General features: G+C 49.2%; 1 protein-coding gene across 5 annotated transcripts in view; it reads right to left on the bottom strand.

Annotated features, from left to right (window-relative positions):
- The window catches only part of LOC121572090 (epsilon-sarcoglycan), a 36,485-nt gene extending 17,992 nt beyond the window's left edge, over positions 1–18,493 (bottom strand). For 3 of the 5 annotated variants that reach the window (XM_041883991.2, XM_041883994.1, XM_041883992.1), the window contains exon 1: positions 18,321–18,492. In XM_041883991.2, coding sequence (XP_041739925.1) covers positions 18,321–18,357 — 37 coding nt within the window. In that variant the 5' untranslated portion in view covers positions 18,358–18,492. Of the gene's footprint in view, positions 1–3,363; positions 3,448–18,320 lie in introns of all 5 variants that reach the window. The other 2 variants (XM_041883995.1, XM_041883993.1) reach the window with 2 other exon arrangements.
- Between the last annotated feature and the right edge of the window lie 608 nt (positions 18,494–19,101).

The following is a 19,101-nucleotide window of genomic DNA, read 5'->3' as shown; positions in this document are numbered from 1 at the left end:
TCCTCTACCTCCCCCTCCTCTCTCCTCTACCTCCCCTCCTCTCCCTCTACCTCCCCCTCCTCTCTCCCTCTACCTCCCCCTCCTCTCTCCTCTACCTCCCCCTCCTCTCTCCTCTACCTCCCCCTCCTCTCTCCTCTACCTCCTCTACCTCCCCCTCCTCTCTCCTCTACCTCCCCCCTCTCCCTCTACCTCCCCCTCCTCTCTCCTCTACCTCCTCTACCTCCCCCTCCTCTCCCCTCTACATCCCCCTCCTCTCCCTCTACCTCCCCCTCTTCTACCTCCCCCTCCTCTCTCCTCTACCTCCCCCTCCTCTCTCCTCTACCTCACCCTCCTCTCCCTCTACCTCCCCTCCTCTACCTCCCCCTCTCCTCTACCTCCCCCTCCTCTACCTCCCCTCCCCTCCTCTACCTCCCCCTCCTCTACCTCCCCCTCCTCTCTCCTCTACCTCCCCCCTCCCCCTCCCCCTCCTCTACCTATACCCCCCCTCCTCTCTCCTCTACCTCCCCCTCCTCTCTCCTCCTCCTCTTCTTCTCTGGTTTCTCTCTTTTTCTCCTCCCTCCTCCTCCAGTGGAGCTACGTCTTTTATCACTATGGGAAAGGGAGTGCGCTGGGAAGGGAGGGAGGGGAGAACTGCAGTACAGTGTGTGTGTATGTGTGTGTGTGTGTGTGCTTGTGTTTGTGTGTGTGTGTGTGTGTGTGTGTGTGTGTGATTGTGTGTGCTTGTGTGTGTGTGTGTGTGTGTGTGTTTGTGTGTGTGTGTGTGTGTGTGTGTGTGTGTGTGTGTGTGTATGTGTGTGTGTGTGTGTGTGTGTGTGTGTGTGTGTGGGAGTGTGTTTGTGTGTGTGTGTGTGTGTGTGTGTGCTGTGTGTGTGTGTGTGTGTGTGTGTGTGTGTGTGTGTGTGTGTGTGTGTGTGTGTGTGTGTGTGTGTGTGTGTGTGTGTGTGTGTGTGTGTGTGTGTGTGTGTGTGTGTGTGTGTGTGTGTCAAAGAGAGAGACAGCTCCACTGTTCATGACTGCAGACAAATAACTTCAACTCCATTAGCAGCAATTGGAGCCTGGAAGAGCTGAACATACACTACATGACCAAAAGTACAGTCAGGTCCATAAGTATTTGGACAGTGACACAATTTGCATCATTTTGGTTGTGTACGCCACCACAATAGATTTGAAAGGAAACAATCAAGATGTGCTTTAAGTGTAGACTTTTATCTTTACTTTACGGGTTTTGTCAAAATTATTGTATGAACCGTGTAGGAATTACAACAATTTTTATACATAGCCCCCCAATTTTAGGGGCTTAAAAGTAATTGAACAAACTAACATAATCATAAATTAAATTGTGAGTTTTAATACTTGGTTGCAAATCCTTTGCAGTCAATGACTGCCTAAAGTCTGGAACCCATAGACATCACCAGATGCTGGGTTTCTTCCCTGGTGATGTTCTGCCAGGCCTTTACTGCAGCTGTCTTCAGTTCCTGCTTGTTTTTGGGGTGTTTTGCCTTCAGTTTTGCCTTCAGCAAGTGAAATGCATGCTCAATTGGACTCAGGTCAGGTGATTGACTTGGCCATTGCAGAACATTCCACTTCTTTGCCTTAAAAAAGTATTGGGTTGCTTTTGCAGTATGCTTCGGGTCATTGTCCATCTGCACTGTGAAGCACCATCCAATGAGTTTTGAAGCATTTGGCTGAATCGGAGCAGATAATATAGCCCTAAACACTTCAGAGTTCATCCTGCTGCTTTTGTCAGCAGTCACATAATCAATAAATACAAGGGAACCAGTTCCATTGGCAGCCATACATGCCCACGCCATAACACTACCTCCACTATGCCTCACAGATGAGGTGGTATGCTTCGGATCATGAGAAGTTCCTTCCCTTCTCCATACTCTTCTCTTCCCATCATTCTGGTACAAGTTGATCTTTGTCTCATCTGTCCATGGGATGTTGTTCCAGAACTGTAAAGGCTTTTTTAGATGTTTTTATGGTAAACTCTAATCTGGTCTTCCTGTTTTTGAGGCTTACCAATGGTTTACATCTTGTGGTAAACCCTCTGTATTTACTCTGGTGAAGTCTTCTCTTGATCGTTGACACAGATACGCTTTGTGCACGGGGGCATTGTCATGCTGAAACAGGAAAGGGCCTTCCCCAAACTGTTGCCACAAAGATAGAAGCACAGAATCGTCTAGAATGTCATTGTATGCTGTAGCGTTAAGATTTCCTTCACTGGAACTAAGGGGCCTAGCTCGAACCATGAAAAACAGCCCCAGACCACTATTCCTCCTCCACCAAACGTTACAGTTGGCACTATGCATTCGGGGAGGTACCGTTCTCCTGGCATCCGCCAAACCCAGATGGTGACGCATGAGTCATCATTCCAGAGAACCTGTTTCCACTGCTCCAGAGTCCAATGGTGGCGAGCTTTACACCACTCCAGCCGACGCCTGGCATTGTCCATGGTGAATTTAGGCTTGTGTGCGGCTGCTCTGACAAAGAAACCCATTTCATGAAGCTCCTGACAAACAGTTATTGTGCTGACGTTGCTTCCAGAGGCAGTTTGGAACTTGGTAGTGAGTGTTGCAACCGAGCTTCAGCACTCTGCGGTCCCGTTCTGTGAGCTTGTGTGGCCTACCACTTCGTGGCTGAGCCGTTGTTGCTCCTAGTCGTTTCCACTTCACAATAACAGCACTTACAGTTGACCGGGGCAGCTCTAGCAGGGCAGAAATTTGACAAACTGACTTGTTGGAAAGATGGCGTCCTATGATGGTGCCATGTTGAAAGTCACTGAGCTCTTCAGTAAGGCCATTCTACTGCCAATGTTTGTCTACGGAGATTGCATGGCTGTGCTCAATTGTATACACCTGTCAGCAACGTGTGTGGCTGAAATAGCCAAATCCACTAATTTGAAGGGGTGTCCACATACTTTTGTATATATAGTGTAGGTCCCTAATCCCTACTGAAAAACATGTTACCATCATCATCTTCATTCTTCATCATTGTTATGATATACTGGGACACAGATTAGGCCTACTCCTAACTGGACTAAAAATCACCTTCAATGGAGAATGAACATGCTTTTTAGTCCAGGACTAGGCTTAATCTGCGTCCGGGAAACCGGACCATAATCTTCAGTTAAATGTAGTTATGATAAACACACCAAGAGTCCACATAAAGGGTTCAACCACTCTGGTACAGAAGACATTACAGACGGCACAGTCAGATTAAGGTAACACGACACACAGACGCTAGCCTACGTCCTATCCAGTACACACAGTTGTCTGAAGCCCAATCAAAATCAGACAGTGAACAAATGTCTCAGTGGACTTTGACAAACAGATTTTAAAATGCCCTCAGGTGTAGGCCTACCTTTAACCAAACAGATCTATGATCCCCATCTGAAGCGAAACACAAAACATTAAAGTGTCCCAGATGTCCTTTGTCCCCGGGGACCTGTTCACAGAAAAAGGAGGTCAGTGATCTAAACGGTTGTATAGATGTGAAATAATCAGCCATTGAAATAGAACATGCCCGGCAACCCTGCCCGGCAACCACTACTGCACATCGAGCTATGATCTAGGCTACTCCTGTAGCTAGCTGAATGTTCCAATATCAGCACACCATAAACCAAATGTTGCATCCCAAATGGCACCCTAGTCCTTAAATAGTGCACTGTCCCTATGGGCCCTGGTCAACAGTAGTTCACTATATAGGGTGCCATTTTGGAAGCAGTCCAGGTCTTTCAGTGACCCTCTCTTAAATCACACTTAAGCATATTATTCTATTAGGCGTCACACTACAAATCCCATGGTGGTCACAGCCACAGCCAAGGTCAAGCATCGACCCCTCCTTTCAGAGACACTTGATGCAGTTTAATTAACACACATTGCCCACAGATGTGTCAGCCCATAGAATGAGACTTACTAGAATGGAAATCCCCATTCAAGTCAACATTCCAAATTCAATTTCTATGTGTCAGCCCAGATGGCCTTCCCCAGGATGCCGTCAGTCTATTTCTTAGAGGCTCCAAGAGGGCGCATCCTAAATGACACCCTATTCCCTACATAATGCACTACACTCTTAGAAAAAAAGTGCTATCTAGATCCTAAAAGGGTTCTTCGCTGTCCCCATAGGAGAACCCTTTTGGTTCCATGTAGACCTGGAACCCAAAAGGGTTCTCCTATGGGGACAGCCAAAGAACCCTTTAGGAACCCTTTTTTCTAAGAGTGTCACGGATTCAGCTGAGGCTGTCCCTCCGTTCGTTGTCACCGGAGTACTAGCTGCTACCGATCCATGTATCGATGTTCGACTTGTTCTGTCTTTATTGGTTACACCTGTTTCCCATGATGTAGTGATGTCTTCCCTATTTAACCCTCTGTCTTACACTGTGTGCTGTGTGTGTTTGTTATTGTTTCGGCTGTCGTTAGTGTGCGGGTTTGTTCCCTCCCTGTGTGGAGGTTGTGGTTATTTGTTTTACCTTCGAGTAAAGTATGTCTTCTGATCAGCTCTGTGTCCTGCACTTGACTTCGCCTACCGCAATTCACTGAAGCCCTGACAGAAACACACACGATCTACATGGAGTATGCCAGCCGGATCGATGGAGGAACGCGTACAACAACAAGCGGCCATGATCCAGGCTCTCGGCACCGCCATGGAACGAGTGGTGAACAAGATGGGAGAGAGGAGGTCTTCCTATACCTCCTCCGATTACACCACCACCTACACCGATATCCATCGCTTCACCTCCTGGGTCCAGTGGGATTCGGCTCTCGCTCCCGAGGGCTTATGACGGTACAGCTGCCGGGTGTCAGGGTTTTCTGCTCCAGGTAGAGCTCTACCTGGCAACCATCCACCCGGCTCCCTCGGGATACGAGAGCGTGTCCGCCCTCATCTCCTGTCTGTCCGGTAAAGCGCTGGAGTGGGCCAACGCCGAGTGGGGGGGAATAGACGCTGCAACTGTCAGCTATGCAGAGTTCACCCGCCGCTTTAGGGCGGTATTCGATCATCCACCAGAGGGGAGAGCGGCGGGTGAGCGTCAATTCCACCTCAGACAGGGGAAGAGGAGCGCGCAGGAATTCGCACTGGACTTTCGGACTCTGGCTGCCAGCGCAGGATGGAATGAGAGGGCCCTCATCGACCACTACCGCTGTAGTTTGAGGGAGGACGTTCGTCGGGAATTGGCCTGCAGGGACACCAACCTAAACCTGGGCCAACTGGTGGACATGTCGATTCGACTGGATAACCTGTTGGCTACCCGCGGAAGTCCGGATCAGGGGCCGTCCATTCCATCCCCCAGCACCTCCGACCCTACCCCTTTGGAGCTTGGAGGTGCTGCTATGAGGGAGACCAGTAGAGGGACCGTCCCCTGCACCAACTGTGGCCGTAGAGGACACACTGCTGGTCGGTGCTGGGCCTCCAAGGAGTCAAGGCAGTAGGCAGCGCACTGATGAACCGTTTCAGGTGAGTAGGCACCCAACTCACCCAGAGCTCCCTGTTGCGCATATGTGTATGAATGTTGTGTTTCCCGAGTTTTCTTCTCATTCCCAGCATAAAGCGCTAGTAGATTCAGGCGCAGCTGGGAACTTCATTGATCGTCAGTTTACCCGTAAGTTAGGGATTCCTATTGTGCCAGTCGAAGTGCCCTACCCTATTTTTTTTAGGGGCCTTTAGGGTCAGGTCTGATTAGGGAAGTCACAGCGCCCCTCAGGATGAAGACGCAGGAGGGGCATGAGGAAATAATTAGTCTATATCTGATTGATTCTCCTGCGTTTCCCGTGGTGTTGGGGCTTCCCTGGTTAACCTCTCATGACCCCACTATTTCATGGCAACAGAGGGCTCTCAAGGGATGGTCTAATCAGTGCTTGGGGAGGTGTGTAGGTGTTTCCGTAGGGGCAACTACGGTGGAAAGTCCGAACCAGGTTCCCACAATGCACATTCCGCCTGAATATGCCGATTTGGATCTCGCCTTCAGTAAAAAGAAGGCGACTCAATTACCACCCCATCGACAAGGGGATTGTGCGATAAAGCTCCAGGTAGGCGCTGCGCTTCCCCGGAGTCACGTGTATCCTCTGTCACAGAAGGAGACGGCGGCTATGGAAACATATGTCACCGAATCTCTGAGACAGGGATACATTCGGCCGTCCACTTCCTTTTTGTGAAGAAGAAGGATGGTGGTTTACGCCCGTGCATTGACTACCGTGGCCTAAATCAGATCACAATAAAATATAGCTATCCATTACCTCTGATTGCTAGTATGACGGAGTCATTGCACGGGGCGCACTTCTTCACTAAATTGGATCTCAGGAGCGCGTACAACCTGGTGCGTATCCGGGAGGGAGATGAGTGGAAGACAGCATTTAGTACCACCTCGGGGCACTATGAGTACCTCGTCATGCCATACGGTCTGATGAATGCTCCTTCAGTCTTCCAATCGTTTGTTGATGAGATGGGGTTTGCCAATTACTACCGGAGGTTTATCCGGGGCTTTGGGCAGGTAGCGGCTCCCATTACCTCCTTGCTAAAGGGAGGGCCGGTGCGTCTGCAGTGGTCAGCTGAGGCGGACAGGGCTTTTAGGCATTTATTTTTATTTTTATTTTATTTCACCTTTATTTAACCAGGTAAGCCAGTTGAGAACATAGATAAAGCAAAGAAGTGCGATAAAAACAACAACACAGAGTTACATATGGGGTAAAACAAAACATAAAGTCAAAAAATACAACAGAAAATATATATACAGTGTGTGCAAATGTAGCAAGTTATGGAGGTAAGGCAATAAATAGGCTATAGTGCAAAATAATTACAATTAGTATTAACACTGGAATGATAGATGTGCAAGAGATTATGTGCAAATAGAGATACTGGGGTGCAAATGAGCAAAATAAATAACAATATAGGGATGAGGTAGTTGGGTGGGCTAATTTCAGATGGGCTGTGTACAGGTGCAGTGATCGGTAAGGTGCTCTGACAACTGATGCTTAAAGTTAGTGAGGGAGATAAGAGTCTCCAGCTTCAGAGATTTTTGCAATTCGTTCCAGTCATTGGCAGCAGAGAACTGGAAGGAATGGCAGCCAAAGGAGGTGTTGGCTTTGGGGATGACCAGTGAGATATACCTGCTGGAGCGCAGACTACGGGTGGGTGTTGCTATGGTGACCAATGAGCTAAGATAAGGCGGGGATTTGCCTAGCAGTGATTTATAGATGGCTTGGAGCCAGTGGGTTTGACGACAAACATGTAGTGAGGACCAGCCAACAAGAGCGTACAGGTCACAGTGGTGGGTAGTGTATGGGGCTTTGGAGACAAAATGGATGGCACTGTGATAGACTACATCCAATTTGCTGAGTAGAGTGTTGGAGGCTATTTTGTAAATGACATCGCCGAAGTCAAGGATCGGTAGGATAGTCCGTTTTACGAGGGCATGTTTGGCAGCATGAGTGAAGGAGGCTTTGTTGCGAAATAGGAAGCCGATTCTAGATTTAACTTTGGATTGGAGATTCTTAATGTGAGTCTGGAAGGAGAGTTTAAAGTCTAACCAAACACCTAGGTATTTGTAGTTGTCCACATACTCTAGGTCAGACCCGTCAAGAGTAGTGATTCTAGTCGGGTGGGCGGGTGCCAGCAGCGTTCGATTGAAGAGCATGCATTTAGTTTTACTAGTGTTTAAGAGCAGTTGGAGGCTACTGAAGGAGTGTTGTATGTCATTGAAGCTCGTTTGGAGGTTTGTTAACACAGTGTCCAATGAAGGGCCAGATGTATACAAAATGGTGTCGTCTGCGTAGAGGTGGATCTGAGAGTCACCAGCAGCAAGAGCGACATCATTGATATACACGGAGAAAAGAGTCGGCCCAAGAATTGAACCCTGTGGCACCCCCATAGAGACTGCCATAGGTCCAGACAACAGGCCCTCCGATTTGACACATTGAACTCTATCTGAGAAGTAGTTGGTGAACCAGGCGAGGCAGTCATTTAAGAAACCAAGGCTATTTAGTCTGCCAATAAGAATGCGGTGGTTGACAGAGTCGAAAGCCTTGGCCAGGTCGATGAAGACGGCTGCACAGTACTGTTTATTATCGATCGCGGTTATAATATCGTTTAGGACCATGAGCGTGGCTGAAGTGCACCCATGACCAGCTCGGCAACCGGATTGCATAGCGGAGAAGGTGCGGTGGGATTCGAAATGGTCGGTGATCTGTTTGTTAACTTGGCTTTCAAATACTTTCGAAAGGCAGGGCAGGATGGATATAGGTCTGTAACAGTTTGGATCTAGAGTGTCACCCACTTTGAAGAGGGGGATGACCGCGGCAGCTTTCCAATCTCTGGGGATCTCAGATGTTACGAAAGAGAGGTTGAACAGGCTAGTAATAGGGGTTGCGACAATTTCGGCGGCTAGTTTTAGAAAGAAATGGTCCAGATTGTCTAGCCCAGCTGATTTGTAGGGGTCCAGATTTTGCAGCTCTTTCAGAACATCAGCTGTCTGAATTTGTGTGAGGGAGAAGCGGGGGGGGCATGGGCAAGTTGCAGCGGAGGGTGCAGAGCTGGTGGCCGGGGTAGTGGTAGCCAGGTGGAACGCATGGCCAGCCGTAGCAAAATGCTTGTTGAAATTCTCGATTATTGTAGATTTATCGGTGGTGATAGTGTTTCCTAGCCTCAGTGCAGTGGGCAGCTGGGAGGAAGTGCTCTTATTCTCCATGGACTTTACAGTGTCCCAAAACTTTTTGGAGTTAGTGCTACAGGATGCAAATTTCTGTTTGAAAAAGTTAGCCTTTGCTTTCCTGACTGCTTGTGTATATTGGTTCCTAACTTCCCTGAAAAGTTGCATATCGCGGGGGCTATTTGATGCTAATGCAGTACGCCACAGGATGTTTTTGTGCTGGTCAAGGGCAGTCAAGTCTGAGGAGAACCAGGGGCTATATCTGTTCTTAATTTTGTATTTTTTGAATGGGGCATGTTTATTTAAGATTGAGAGGAAATTACTTTTAAAGAACAACCAGGCATCCTCTACTGACGGAATGAGATCTATATCCATCCAGGATACCTGGGCCAGGTCAATTAGGAAGGCCTGCTCGCTAAAGTGTTTTAGGGAGCGTTTGACAGTGATGAGGGGTGGTCGTTTGACCGCGGACCCGTTACGGACGCAGGCAATAAGGCAGTGATCGCTGAGATCCTGGTTGAAGACAGCGGAGGTGTATTTAGAGGGTAAGTTAGTCAGGATGATATCTATGAGGGTACCCATGTTTACGGATTTAGGGTTGTACCTGGTAGGTTCGTTGATAATTTGTGTGAGATTGAGGGCATCTAGTTTGGATTGTAGGATGGCCGGGGTGTTAAGCATATCCCAGTTTAGGTCACCAAGCAGTATGAACTCTGAGGATAAATGGGGGGCAATCAATTCACATATGGTGTCCAGGGCACAGCTGGGGGCTGAGGGGCGTCTGTAGCAAGCGGCAACAGTGAGAGACTTATTTCTGGAAAGGTGGATTTTTAGAAGTAGAAGCTCAAACTGTTTGGGCACAGACCTGGATAGTATGATAGAGCTCTGCATGCTATCTCTACAGTAGATTGCAACTCTACCCCCTTTGGCAGTTCTATCTAGACAGAAAATGTTATAGTTGGGGATGGAAATTTCAGATTTTTTTGTGGCCTTCCTAAGCCAGGATTCAGAGACTGCTAGAACATCAGGGTTGGCGGAGTGTGCTAACGCAGTGAATAACTCAAACTTAGGAAGGAGACTTCTGATATTAACATGCAAGAAACCAAGGTTTTTACGGTTACAGAAGTCAACAAATGATAGCAACTGGGGAGTAGTAGTGATACTGAGGGCTGCAGGGCCTGGGTTAGCCTCTACATCACCAGAGGAATAGAGGAGGACTAGAATAAGGATACGGCTAAAGGCTTTAAGAACTGGTCTTCTAGTGCGTTGGGTACATAGAATAAAGGGGGCAGATTTCCGGGCGTTGTAGAAAAGATTCAGGGCATTATGTACAGACAAGGATATGGAAGGATATGAGTAAAGTGGAGGTAAACCTAAGCGTTGGGTAACAATGAAAGAGATAGCATCACTGGAGGCACCGATTGAGTCGGTCTCCGCGTGTATGGGGGGTGGGACAAAGGAGCTATCTAAGGCAGGTTTAGCTGGGCTGGGGGATCTACATTGAAATAGTACAATAAGAAATAACCGAAACAGCAATAAGCAAACCATATTGACATGGGAGAGAGGCATAAAGCAATCACAGGTGTAATTTGAGAGAGCTAAGACAACAGCTGGTAATGGCGACACAGTTTGGGCTGAGGCTAAACATAAACAGGATGCGGTACCGTAAAAAGGAACAGTCCAGCAGGCATCAGCTGTATAGCTGAGTTATCATAAGGTCCGGTGAACAGCAATAGGATAGTTCGGAGGTAGTTTGGGGGCTGCTAAAGCACTAGCAAGCAAGAGGTCACGGCTAGCGTGTGCTAGCGGGCCGGGGCTAGCAGATGGAATCTTCGTGGTCGACGTCGTAACGGGAAGCCTGTTGTAACCACATCAGACGATTTCGTCTGCAGACCAGTCGTGTTGGATCGGCGGGGCTCCGTGTCAACACTAGGTGGTCCCGTCCGGTTGACAGAGAGGTAGATAGCCGGGAGAGGGGCCTAGCTCAGGCTGATTAGCCAAACCACAACGTCCATTTTGTTGCAGCTAGCTGGTAGCGATGAATCCGGTGTTAAAGGTCCAGTGATTCAGTGATTCCGGCAGAAAAACTGATATGTTCTGGGTCGATGTGACACTCTGGCTCCATGGACTTTGATTATTGAGCCAGGGTTGTTCATTTTCTTTTGGGTGTATTTCTATGTTGGGTTTTCTAGTTGTTCATTTCTATGTTTAGAGTGTTCTTGTTAGTCATATGACTCCCAATCGGAGGTAACGAGTGTCAGCTGTCGGCTCGTTATCTCTGATTGGGAGCCATATTTAAACTGTGTGTTTTCACCTTGTCTTTGTGGGTTTTTGTTCCGTTTTCGGTCTGTGTACCGTGGACTTCATTGAGTCGTCTTTTGTTTTGGATTTTGGTTACTTTGCTAAATAAAGTCATGTTTCTTGGACACGTTGCGCCTTGGTCATACTTGGACGACATAGACGACCGTGACAGAAAAACCCACCATAAAAGGACCAAGCAGCGCGTCCAGGAGCAAAGGGTCTGGACATGGGAGGAACTGTTGGACGGTAAAGGGTCCTGGACTTGGGAGGAGATCCTGGATGGTATGGATCGCCGACCATGGAACGAGACGGTGGAGAGGCGACGGCGAGAGGAGCAACGGCATCGGCAGGGCCATCGTCGGAAGGACGGGAGGCAACCCCAAAAAAAATTTGGGGGGGGGCACATGGCTTGGGCGGCTGGGCAGCAGGAGGCTGCTACAGGGAGACGTGGAGAGAAGGCTATCGGATTACGGGAGCCATTGGCGAGTAGAGGAAGGGAAGTTGTTGCGGCACGGCGTGAGAGACTGATGTGTGTTACCAGTCCGGTCCGGCCCGTTCCTGATCCCCAGTTAAAGCCAGTGGTGTGTGTTCCCAGTACGGACCGGCCTGTTCCTACTCCACGCATCAAGCCCACGGTGTGCGTCGCCAGCCCTGCCCGGCCTGTTCCTGCTCCACGCACCATGGATACGGTGTGCGTCGACAGCCCTGCCCGGCCTGTTCCTGCTCCACGCACCAAGGATACGGTGTGCGTCGACAGCCCGACCCGGCCTGTTCCTGCCACTCGCACCAAACTGACGGTGCGCGTCGCCAGCCCGGTCCGGCCTGTTCCTGCCACCCGCACCAAGTCTACGGTGCGCGTCGCCAGCCCGGTCCGGCCTGTTCCTTCTCCCCGCACTAGCCCTGAGATGCGTGTCCTCAGCCCGGTACCTCCAGTTCCGGCACTACGCGCCAGGCCTAAGGTGCGCCTCAGACGGCCAGAGTCTGCCGTCTGCCCAACGGCGCCTGAACTGCCCGTCTGCCCAACGGCGCCTGAACTGCCCGTCTGCCCAACGGCGCCTGAACTGCCCGTCTGCCCAACGGCGCCTGAACTGCCCGTCTGCCCAACGGCGCCTGGACTGCCCGTCTGCCCAACGGCGCCTGAACTGCCCGTCTGCCCAACGGCGCTTGAACTGCCCGTCTGCCCAACGGCGCTAAAGCCGCCCGTCTGTACTGAACCTGCAAAGCCGCCCGTCTGCCATGAGCCTTCAGAGCCGTCCGCCAGACCGGAGCCGCTAGAGCCTTCCGCCAGACAGGAGCCGCTAGAGCCTTCCGCCAGACAGGATCAGCCAGAGCCTTCCGCCAGACAGGATCAGCCAGAGCCTTCCGCCAGACAGGATCAGCCAGAGCCTTCCGCCAGACAGGATCAGCCAGAGCCTTCCGCCAGACGGGATCAGCCAGAGCGTTCCGCCAGACGGGATCAGCCAGATCCGTCAGCCAGCCATGAGCAGCCAGATCCGTCAGCCAGCCATGAGCAGCCAGATCCGTCAGCCAGCCATGAGCCGTCCAGCCAGGATCCGCCAGAGCCGTCCAGCCAGGATCCGCCAGAGCCGTCCAGCAAGGATCCGCCAGAGCCGTCCAGCCAGGATCCGCCAGAGCCAGCCAGCCAGGATCCGCCATTCAGTCCGGTGCTGCCCCTTAGTCCGGTGCTGCCCCTTAGCCCGGTGCTGCCCCTTAGCCCGGTGCTGCCCCTTAGTCCGGTGCTGCCCCTGAGTCCGGTGCTGCCCCTTAGCCCGGTGCTGCCCCTTAGCCCGGTGCTGCCCCTTAGTCCGGTGCTGCCCCTGAGTCCGGTGATGCCTCTTAGTCCAGTGCTGCCCCTTAATCCTGTGGGGTTTAGTTGGGGGGTGGTCATTTGGAGGAGGCTACGTAAGCGGGTAGTGACTATGGTGGGGTGGGGACCACGACCAGTGCCAGAGCCGCCACCATGGACAGACGCCCACCCAGACCCTCCCCTAGACTGTATGCTGGTGCGCCCGGAGTTCCCACCTTTAGGGGGGGGTACTGTGACACTCTGGCTCCATGGACTTTGATTATTGAGCCAGGGTTGTTCATTTTCTTTTGGGTGTATTTCTATGTTGGGTTTTCTAGTTGTTCATTTCTATGTTTAGAGTGTTCTTGTTAGTCATATGACTCCCAATCGGAGGTAACGAGTGTCAGCTGTCGGCTCGTTATCTCTGATTGGGAGCCATATTTAAACTGTGTGTTTTCACCTTGTCTTTGTGGGTTTTTGTTCCGTTTTCGGTCTGTGTACCGTGGACTTCATTGAGTCGTCTTTTGTTTTGGATTTTGGTTACTTTGCTAAATAAAGTCATGTTTCTTGGACACGTTGCGCCTTGGTCATACTTGGACGACATAGACGACCGTGACAGTCGATAACGCGCTGTGCAGACAGTGCAGACTGGCCGAATAATAGTCCAGGCTAGAGCTGGCTGGTAGGTGGTGCAGGCCACGGACAATGGTGAAAAACCGCTAACGGTAGCTAATAGCAACTAGCTAGTTAGCTGGCTACTCCCGTCCGGTAGACCGAGAGCTAGTTGCGATCCGGTGATTAATGTCCAGTGATTAAATTGTTCCGGCAGAAAAATCCAATGTTCTGGGTGAAATACCGCTAACTGTGGCTAATAGCAAGTAGCTAGTTAGCTGGCTAGCTAGTTTCAACTGGAGATTCTAGATAAAAGGTAAGTCAATAATAGAATCCGTTCCACATTGAGTGAGGCGGGTTGCAGGAAAGTATATTTTGTAGAAGGATGAAAAGTCTGATAGGGAAATATGTACGAGAAATACAAAAAAAACAGGGTATTTACAGGCTATTTACAGACACACGACAAGAACAGGACTGCACTGCTACGCATCTGAAGGATCTGTTTACTTCGGCTCCGGTGCTGGCTCATCCGGATCCTTCCTTGGCATTCCAGGTTGAGGTGGATGCGTCCGAGGCTGGGATCGGTGCTGTACTGTCTCAGCACTCGGGTACGCAACCAAAACTCCGCCCCTGTGCTTTCTTTTCTAAGAAGCTCAGTCCGGCAGAGCGCAGTTATGATGTGGGGGACCGGGAGCTGTTAGCTGTGGTTCAAGCCCTGAAGGTGTGGAGGCATTGGCTTGAGGGGGCTAAACACCCTTTTCTCATTTTGACTGACCATCGTAACCTGGAGTACATCCGGGCGGCGAGGAGGTTGAACCCTCGTCAGGCAAGGTGGGCCATGTTCTTCACTCCATTTGTGTTTACTCTCACTTACAGACCAGGTTCCTAGAACGCTAAGGCAGACGCCCTGTCCCAACTGTATGACACAGAGGAGAGGTCCATTGAGCCCGCTCCCATACTCCCGGCGTCGTGTCTGGTGGCACCGGTGATGTGGGAGGAAATTACAACCCCTACCCATTCCACAACGGCCATGGTCCCACCTATCGGTGGACTTTGTGACGGACCTTCCCCCCTCGCAGGGGAACACCACGATCCTGGTCATTGTGGATCGGTTTTCGAAGGCCTGCCGTATCATTCCTATGCCAGGTCTCCCTACAGCCCTACAAACTGCTGAAGCCCTGTTTACACACGTCTTCCGGCACTACGGGGTACCTGAGGATATTGTGTCGGAACGGGGTCCCCAGTTCACCTCTAGAGTCTGTAGGGCGTTCATGGAACGTCTGGGGGTCTCGATTAGCCTTTCCTCAGGTTTTCACCCTGAGAGTAATGGGCAGGTTGAGAGAGTTAACCAGGATGTGGGTAGGTTTCTGAGGTCCTATTGCCAGGACCAGCAGGGGGAGTGGTCGGGTTATATCCCCTGGGCAGAGATAGCCCAAAACTCACTCTGCCACTCCTCTACTAACCTTACGCCTTTCCAGTGTGTGTTAGGTTATCAGCCGGTCCTGGCACCTTGGCATCAGAGCCAGATCGAAGCTCCTGCGGTAGATGAGTGGTTTCGGCGCTCGGAAGAGACCTGGAACGCTGCTCATGTACACCTGCAGCGGGCTATCAGGCGACAAAAGGCGAGCGCCGATCGCCACCGCAGTGAGGCCCCGGTGTATGCACCGGGGGATCGGGTCTGGCTCTCGACCCGAAACCTGCCCCTTCGCCTGCCCTGCTGGAAGCTGGGTCGGCGGTTTGTGGGGCCATTTAAAGTCCTAAGGAGATTGAACAAGGTTTGTTATAGGTTACAACTTCCTATGAATTACCGTATTAACCCCTCGTTCCATGTGTCTCTCCTCAGGCCGGTAGTAGCTGGTCCACTCCAGGAGTCTGAAGTACGGGAGGTTCCTCCGCCCCCACTGGACATCGAGGGGGCTCCGGCGTACTCGGTCCGTTCCATCTTGGATTCGAGGCGTCGGGTGGGGGGCCTGCAGTATTTTGTGGAGTGGGAGGGGTACGGTCCGGAGGAACGGTGCTGGGTCCCTAGGAGGGACATCCTAGATCCCTTCATGTTGAGGGATTTCCACCAGAGTCATCCGACCCGCCCTGCTTCGCGTCCTCCTGGCCGTCCCCGAGGCCGGGGTCGGCGCACGGCTGGAGCCGCGCGTCAAGGGGGGGTACTGTCACGGATTCAGCCAAGGCTGACCCTCCTCCTTGCTCGGGCAGGCTTCGGCGTTCGTCGTCACCGGAGTACTAGCTGCTACCGATCCATGTATCGATGATCGACTTGTTCTGTCTTTATTGGTTACACCTGTTTCCCATTATGTAGTGATGTCTTCCCTATTTAACCCTCTGTCTTACACTGTGTGCTGTGTGTGTTTGTTATTGTTTCGGCTGTCGTTAGTGTGCGGGTTTGTTCCCTCCCTGTGTGGAGGTTGTGGTTATTTGTTTTACCTTCGAGTAAAGTACGTCTTCTGATCAGCTCTGTGTCCTGCGCTTGACTTCGCCTACCGCATTTCACTGACGCCCTGACAAAGAGTGTACTTTTGACCAGAACCACATGGGCCCTGGTGAAATGTAGTACAGTAGCATTGGGAATAGGGTGCCATTTGGAACGCAGTCGAGAGACTCCAGCCAAAGAAAGCAGAGATCATTGGCTAAGCTAGTGACAGGGTGTGCTAATAGCATCAGATCTGCTTACACCTGGCTCTGTGGGCACAGCAAGGCCTTCTGGAGATGATGAACCAACAGCCTCCTCTAATACATCACCCATTAATGGTTAATGCTAAACTCCCTAACCACGAGATAATCCCGCGGGAGCCATCACACACAAGCACACACACACACACACACACACACAGACAAACATACTAACACACACACACATGCATGCATATAGGCTAGTGTACACGCACACAAAACACACACACCTTGGCATGTTCCCTTGCTGCAGATCACTAACAGAATGGATAACCCGCTTTTATGCCTTTATGGACCAACCCGACCTTGGGCACACAGCAGCCTCAGCCAAGAAATAGTCTTTATTAATGTCATTGGCCACACAAAGAAAAAATGAGCTTGTCTGTTGAAAGGCTGGCTAGGCAGCAAGGGGATGTCCTCTGTCCTGTTGTTCTGTTCAATCAGCTGTGTAAGGTGGTGGAGGTGGATCAGTCTGTAATTTCCGGTAAGGGGGAATGCATGTGCTTTTAGTTCTCATTAAAACTACACAGATTTATGGGAGCGCTATTAGACTTGATCTAGCCTTTGGTCTCTCTCTCTAGACTGGAGTGACCCTACCTGGAAGTGAAACTGTGCTCTGTGTCTGGCTCTATAGGCAGTAGTCGCTAGCAGGGGAAACTGTGCTCTGTGTCTGGCTCTATAGGCAGGGGTCGCTAGCACGGGAGGACCACAGCAAACTCAGACGTCCCTACTGTAACTAGACTGAACTTGGAGCACAACCATTCTGGACTGAGGTAACAATGAGTATATTTTCTCACTCCAGGGCATGGGGTCTTTTGGAGAAGGTTAGAAAGAAGAAGTAAGCTATTGTGTAGGATTTTCAAAATGTAATTATTTTCATAGTCTCTCGATAGGCGGGCTCTATAGGTTGACGATATAGTTGCAGTAAAAACTCAGTGAGCATCAACATTTTTACTATCAACTGAAAGTCTCTTAACAATACAAAAGTTACAGTAGTTAGGTAACCAAGCAAATGCTAATTTACAGTAAACTCGAATTTACAGTAATCTCGAATTTACAGCATCTCAAAATAATACAATTATGGCTAGTCAGGATTAGACTGTGACTCAAAAAATCTAAAATAACCGAAGAGCAAAGATTACAAACAAAGCAGAAGAGGTTACTCCACAGTCTGTTACATTCAAGACAAATGTGTCCATTAATGAGGAACTACTTGAGCATTTGTCCATTAATGGGGAACTACTTGAGCATATCTCCATGTTATGATGAGTGGCTGGGATCAGTGAGGAGTCACAAGAAGTGCGCCACTGCACACGCCCACTCAAAGTCTTGTATGGCAATTCTCTGCTTCATGCCCAGATTATCCTGTAGTTGGCTATTTCTTCCAATCACATCATAAAAATGTGTGACACCGGAGACATGCACAATGAAAACTTAATAAACTAACAAACACAAACAAAAGTAATATTTTCAACCTTTTCTCAAACTGGTTAGAATATGTTTGCAAAACAACTACTATTCGCTTTAAAGTCAAATATTATCATTTTAATTCAAACACTGAATGCCTCCCTCTCATTTCTAGCACATCTAGACACAATGCACAATTAATCAATTCCCAATGTTGTAGCTGTGATTAAATAATATTCATGTGGTGAGGAAAGATGTTTTCACACGTGATTACTGTAGTATTCAATGTGGCTTTTATAGCCTAGGCTACATATAGCAGACTAAACTCCACTCCATGCTACATGTCATCCAAAAAAAAAATCCCAATGATATGAGAAATGCAAGATGAAGAGAACATTTTCTCATGAATTGCAGGACTGATGACATACTGTAGCATATACGTACTATGTGTAATGTATTGGTAGTTTATTCTACATGTATAACACATGGGCTAAATAAGGTGATACATTGTGTCCGTGAAACAGGATGTTGGAGGAACATGCTAATCAACAACACATCCTTGGAGGAATAGCAACATTGTTGCAACAGAACGTTATAATCACTTCAAATGGTAAAATAGTTACATTGTAGCTACTAATAACTAACAATACCATATCCTAAATAGCTCGTTTGCTATCTAGATAAATACAAGTAGATTTAAACGACAAGGCACCATTCTCCCCGAATAACGGGATAGCAAGCTAACGTTAGCTATTTGTTCCATGACAGTGGGAAGAAATGACCAAACCACCAACCAAATAGCTGTAGCATGCTAGCTTGCTACTAGCTAACATTGATAACATGAAAAAGCATGTCTAGTTCTCAAAATTTCCATTATAAATCTATACATACCCATAGAAAGCCATATGAGAACAACCGTTGTGTCCATTTTACATTTGAGTCGGGTGAATTTTACATGGAAATATATATTTTTCTCATCGCTAGTGGTTTGACAGCCATAACAAGCATCCCTGAAATTCCAGCCTCCGCCTCCTCCTTCCCGAGCGCTTTCATTGGTTGGAACATCTGGAGCAGAAGCTGGAAAATAAGATGCGCAGTCAAATGAAAATGTATAGCAAATTACGCAAATCAATGGGGCAACGCCTATCATAAAACGGGTGTGATGCAATTTCATCTAAGTTAAAAACCATCGCTATTCAATTTACATAATCGAATTAATTAAAAAACGATCTGTCTGTCTGTGTTTCTGTCTGTCTCGCTCTCTTTCTCTCACCCCCCCCCCTCCCTCTCTCTCTCTCTCTATGCATTGCTTCCAAAATTATGTAGATGTGATATTGACCTTGCGTGACCAACACAACCCCTCCATCCCTAACACCCCTCCTTGCAGTGTGTATGAAAAAATTAAAAATTAAAACATGTAAATGTAAATCGCTCTGGATAAGAGCATCTGCTAAATGACTAAAATGTAAAAAAATATAAGCCCAGCTGTAAAGAGTGCGGTGAGATGTCTGAGAAGTCTATTAAAATCCCCCCTGTGGTGAGCCAGAGCAGACAGATGGCCATGCTCAGCCCCTCAGCCCCCTTTCCTCTTTGGGCTATTCAGCTCAGATAAGGGTCCTGAAGAAGGAAGACTCTTAAAGGCCCAGTGTTTTTTCTGTGTTTTGTATCATAT

This window comes from Coregonus clupeaformis, chromosome 8 (assembly GCF_020615455.1).
Source record: "Coregonus clupeaformis isolate EN_2021a chromosome 8, ASM2061545v1, whole genome shotgun sequence".
Classification (NCBI taxonomy): domain Eukaryota; kingdom Metazoa; phylum Chordata; class Actinopteri; order Salmoniformes; family Salmonidae; genus Coregonus; species Coregonus clupeaformis.
The sequence above is the reverse complement of the archived record's forward strand: the minus strand, read 5'-3'. Positions and strand labels throughout refer to the sequence as shown.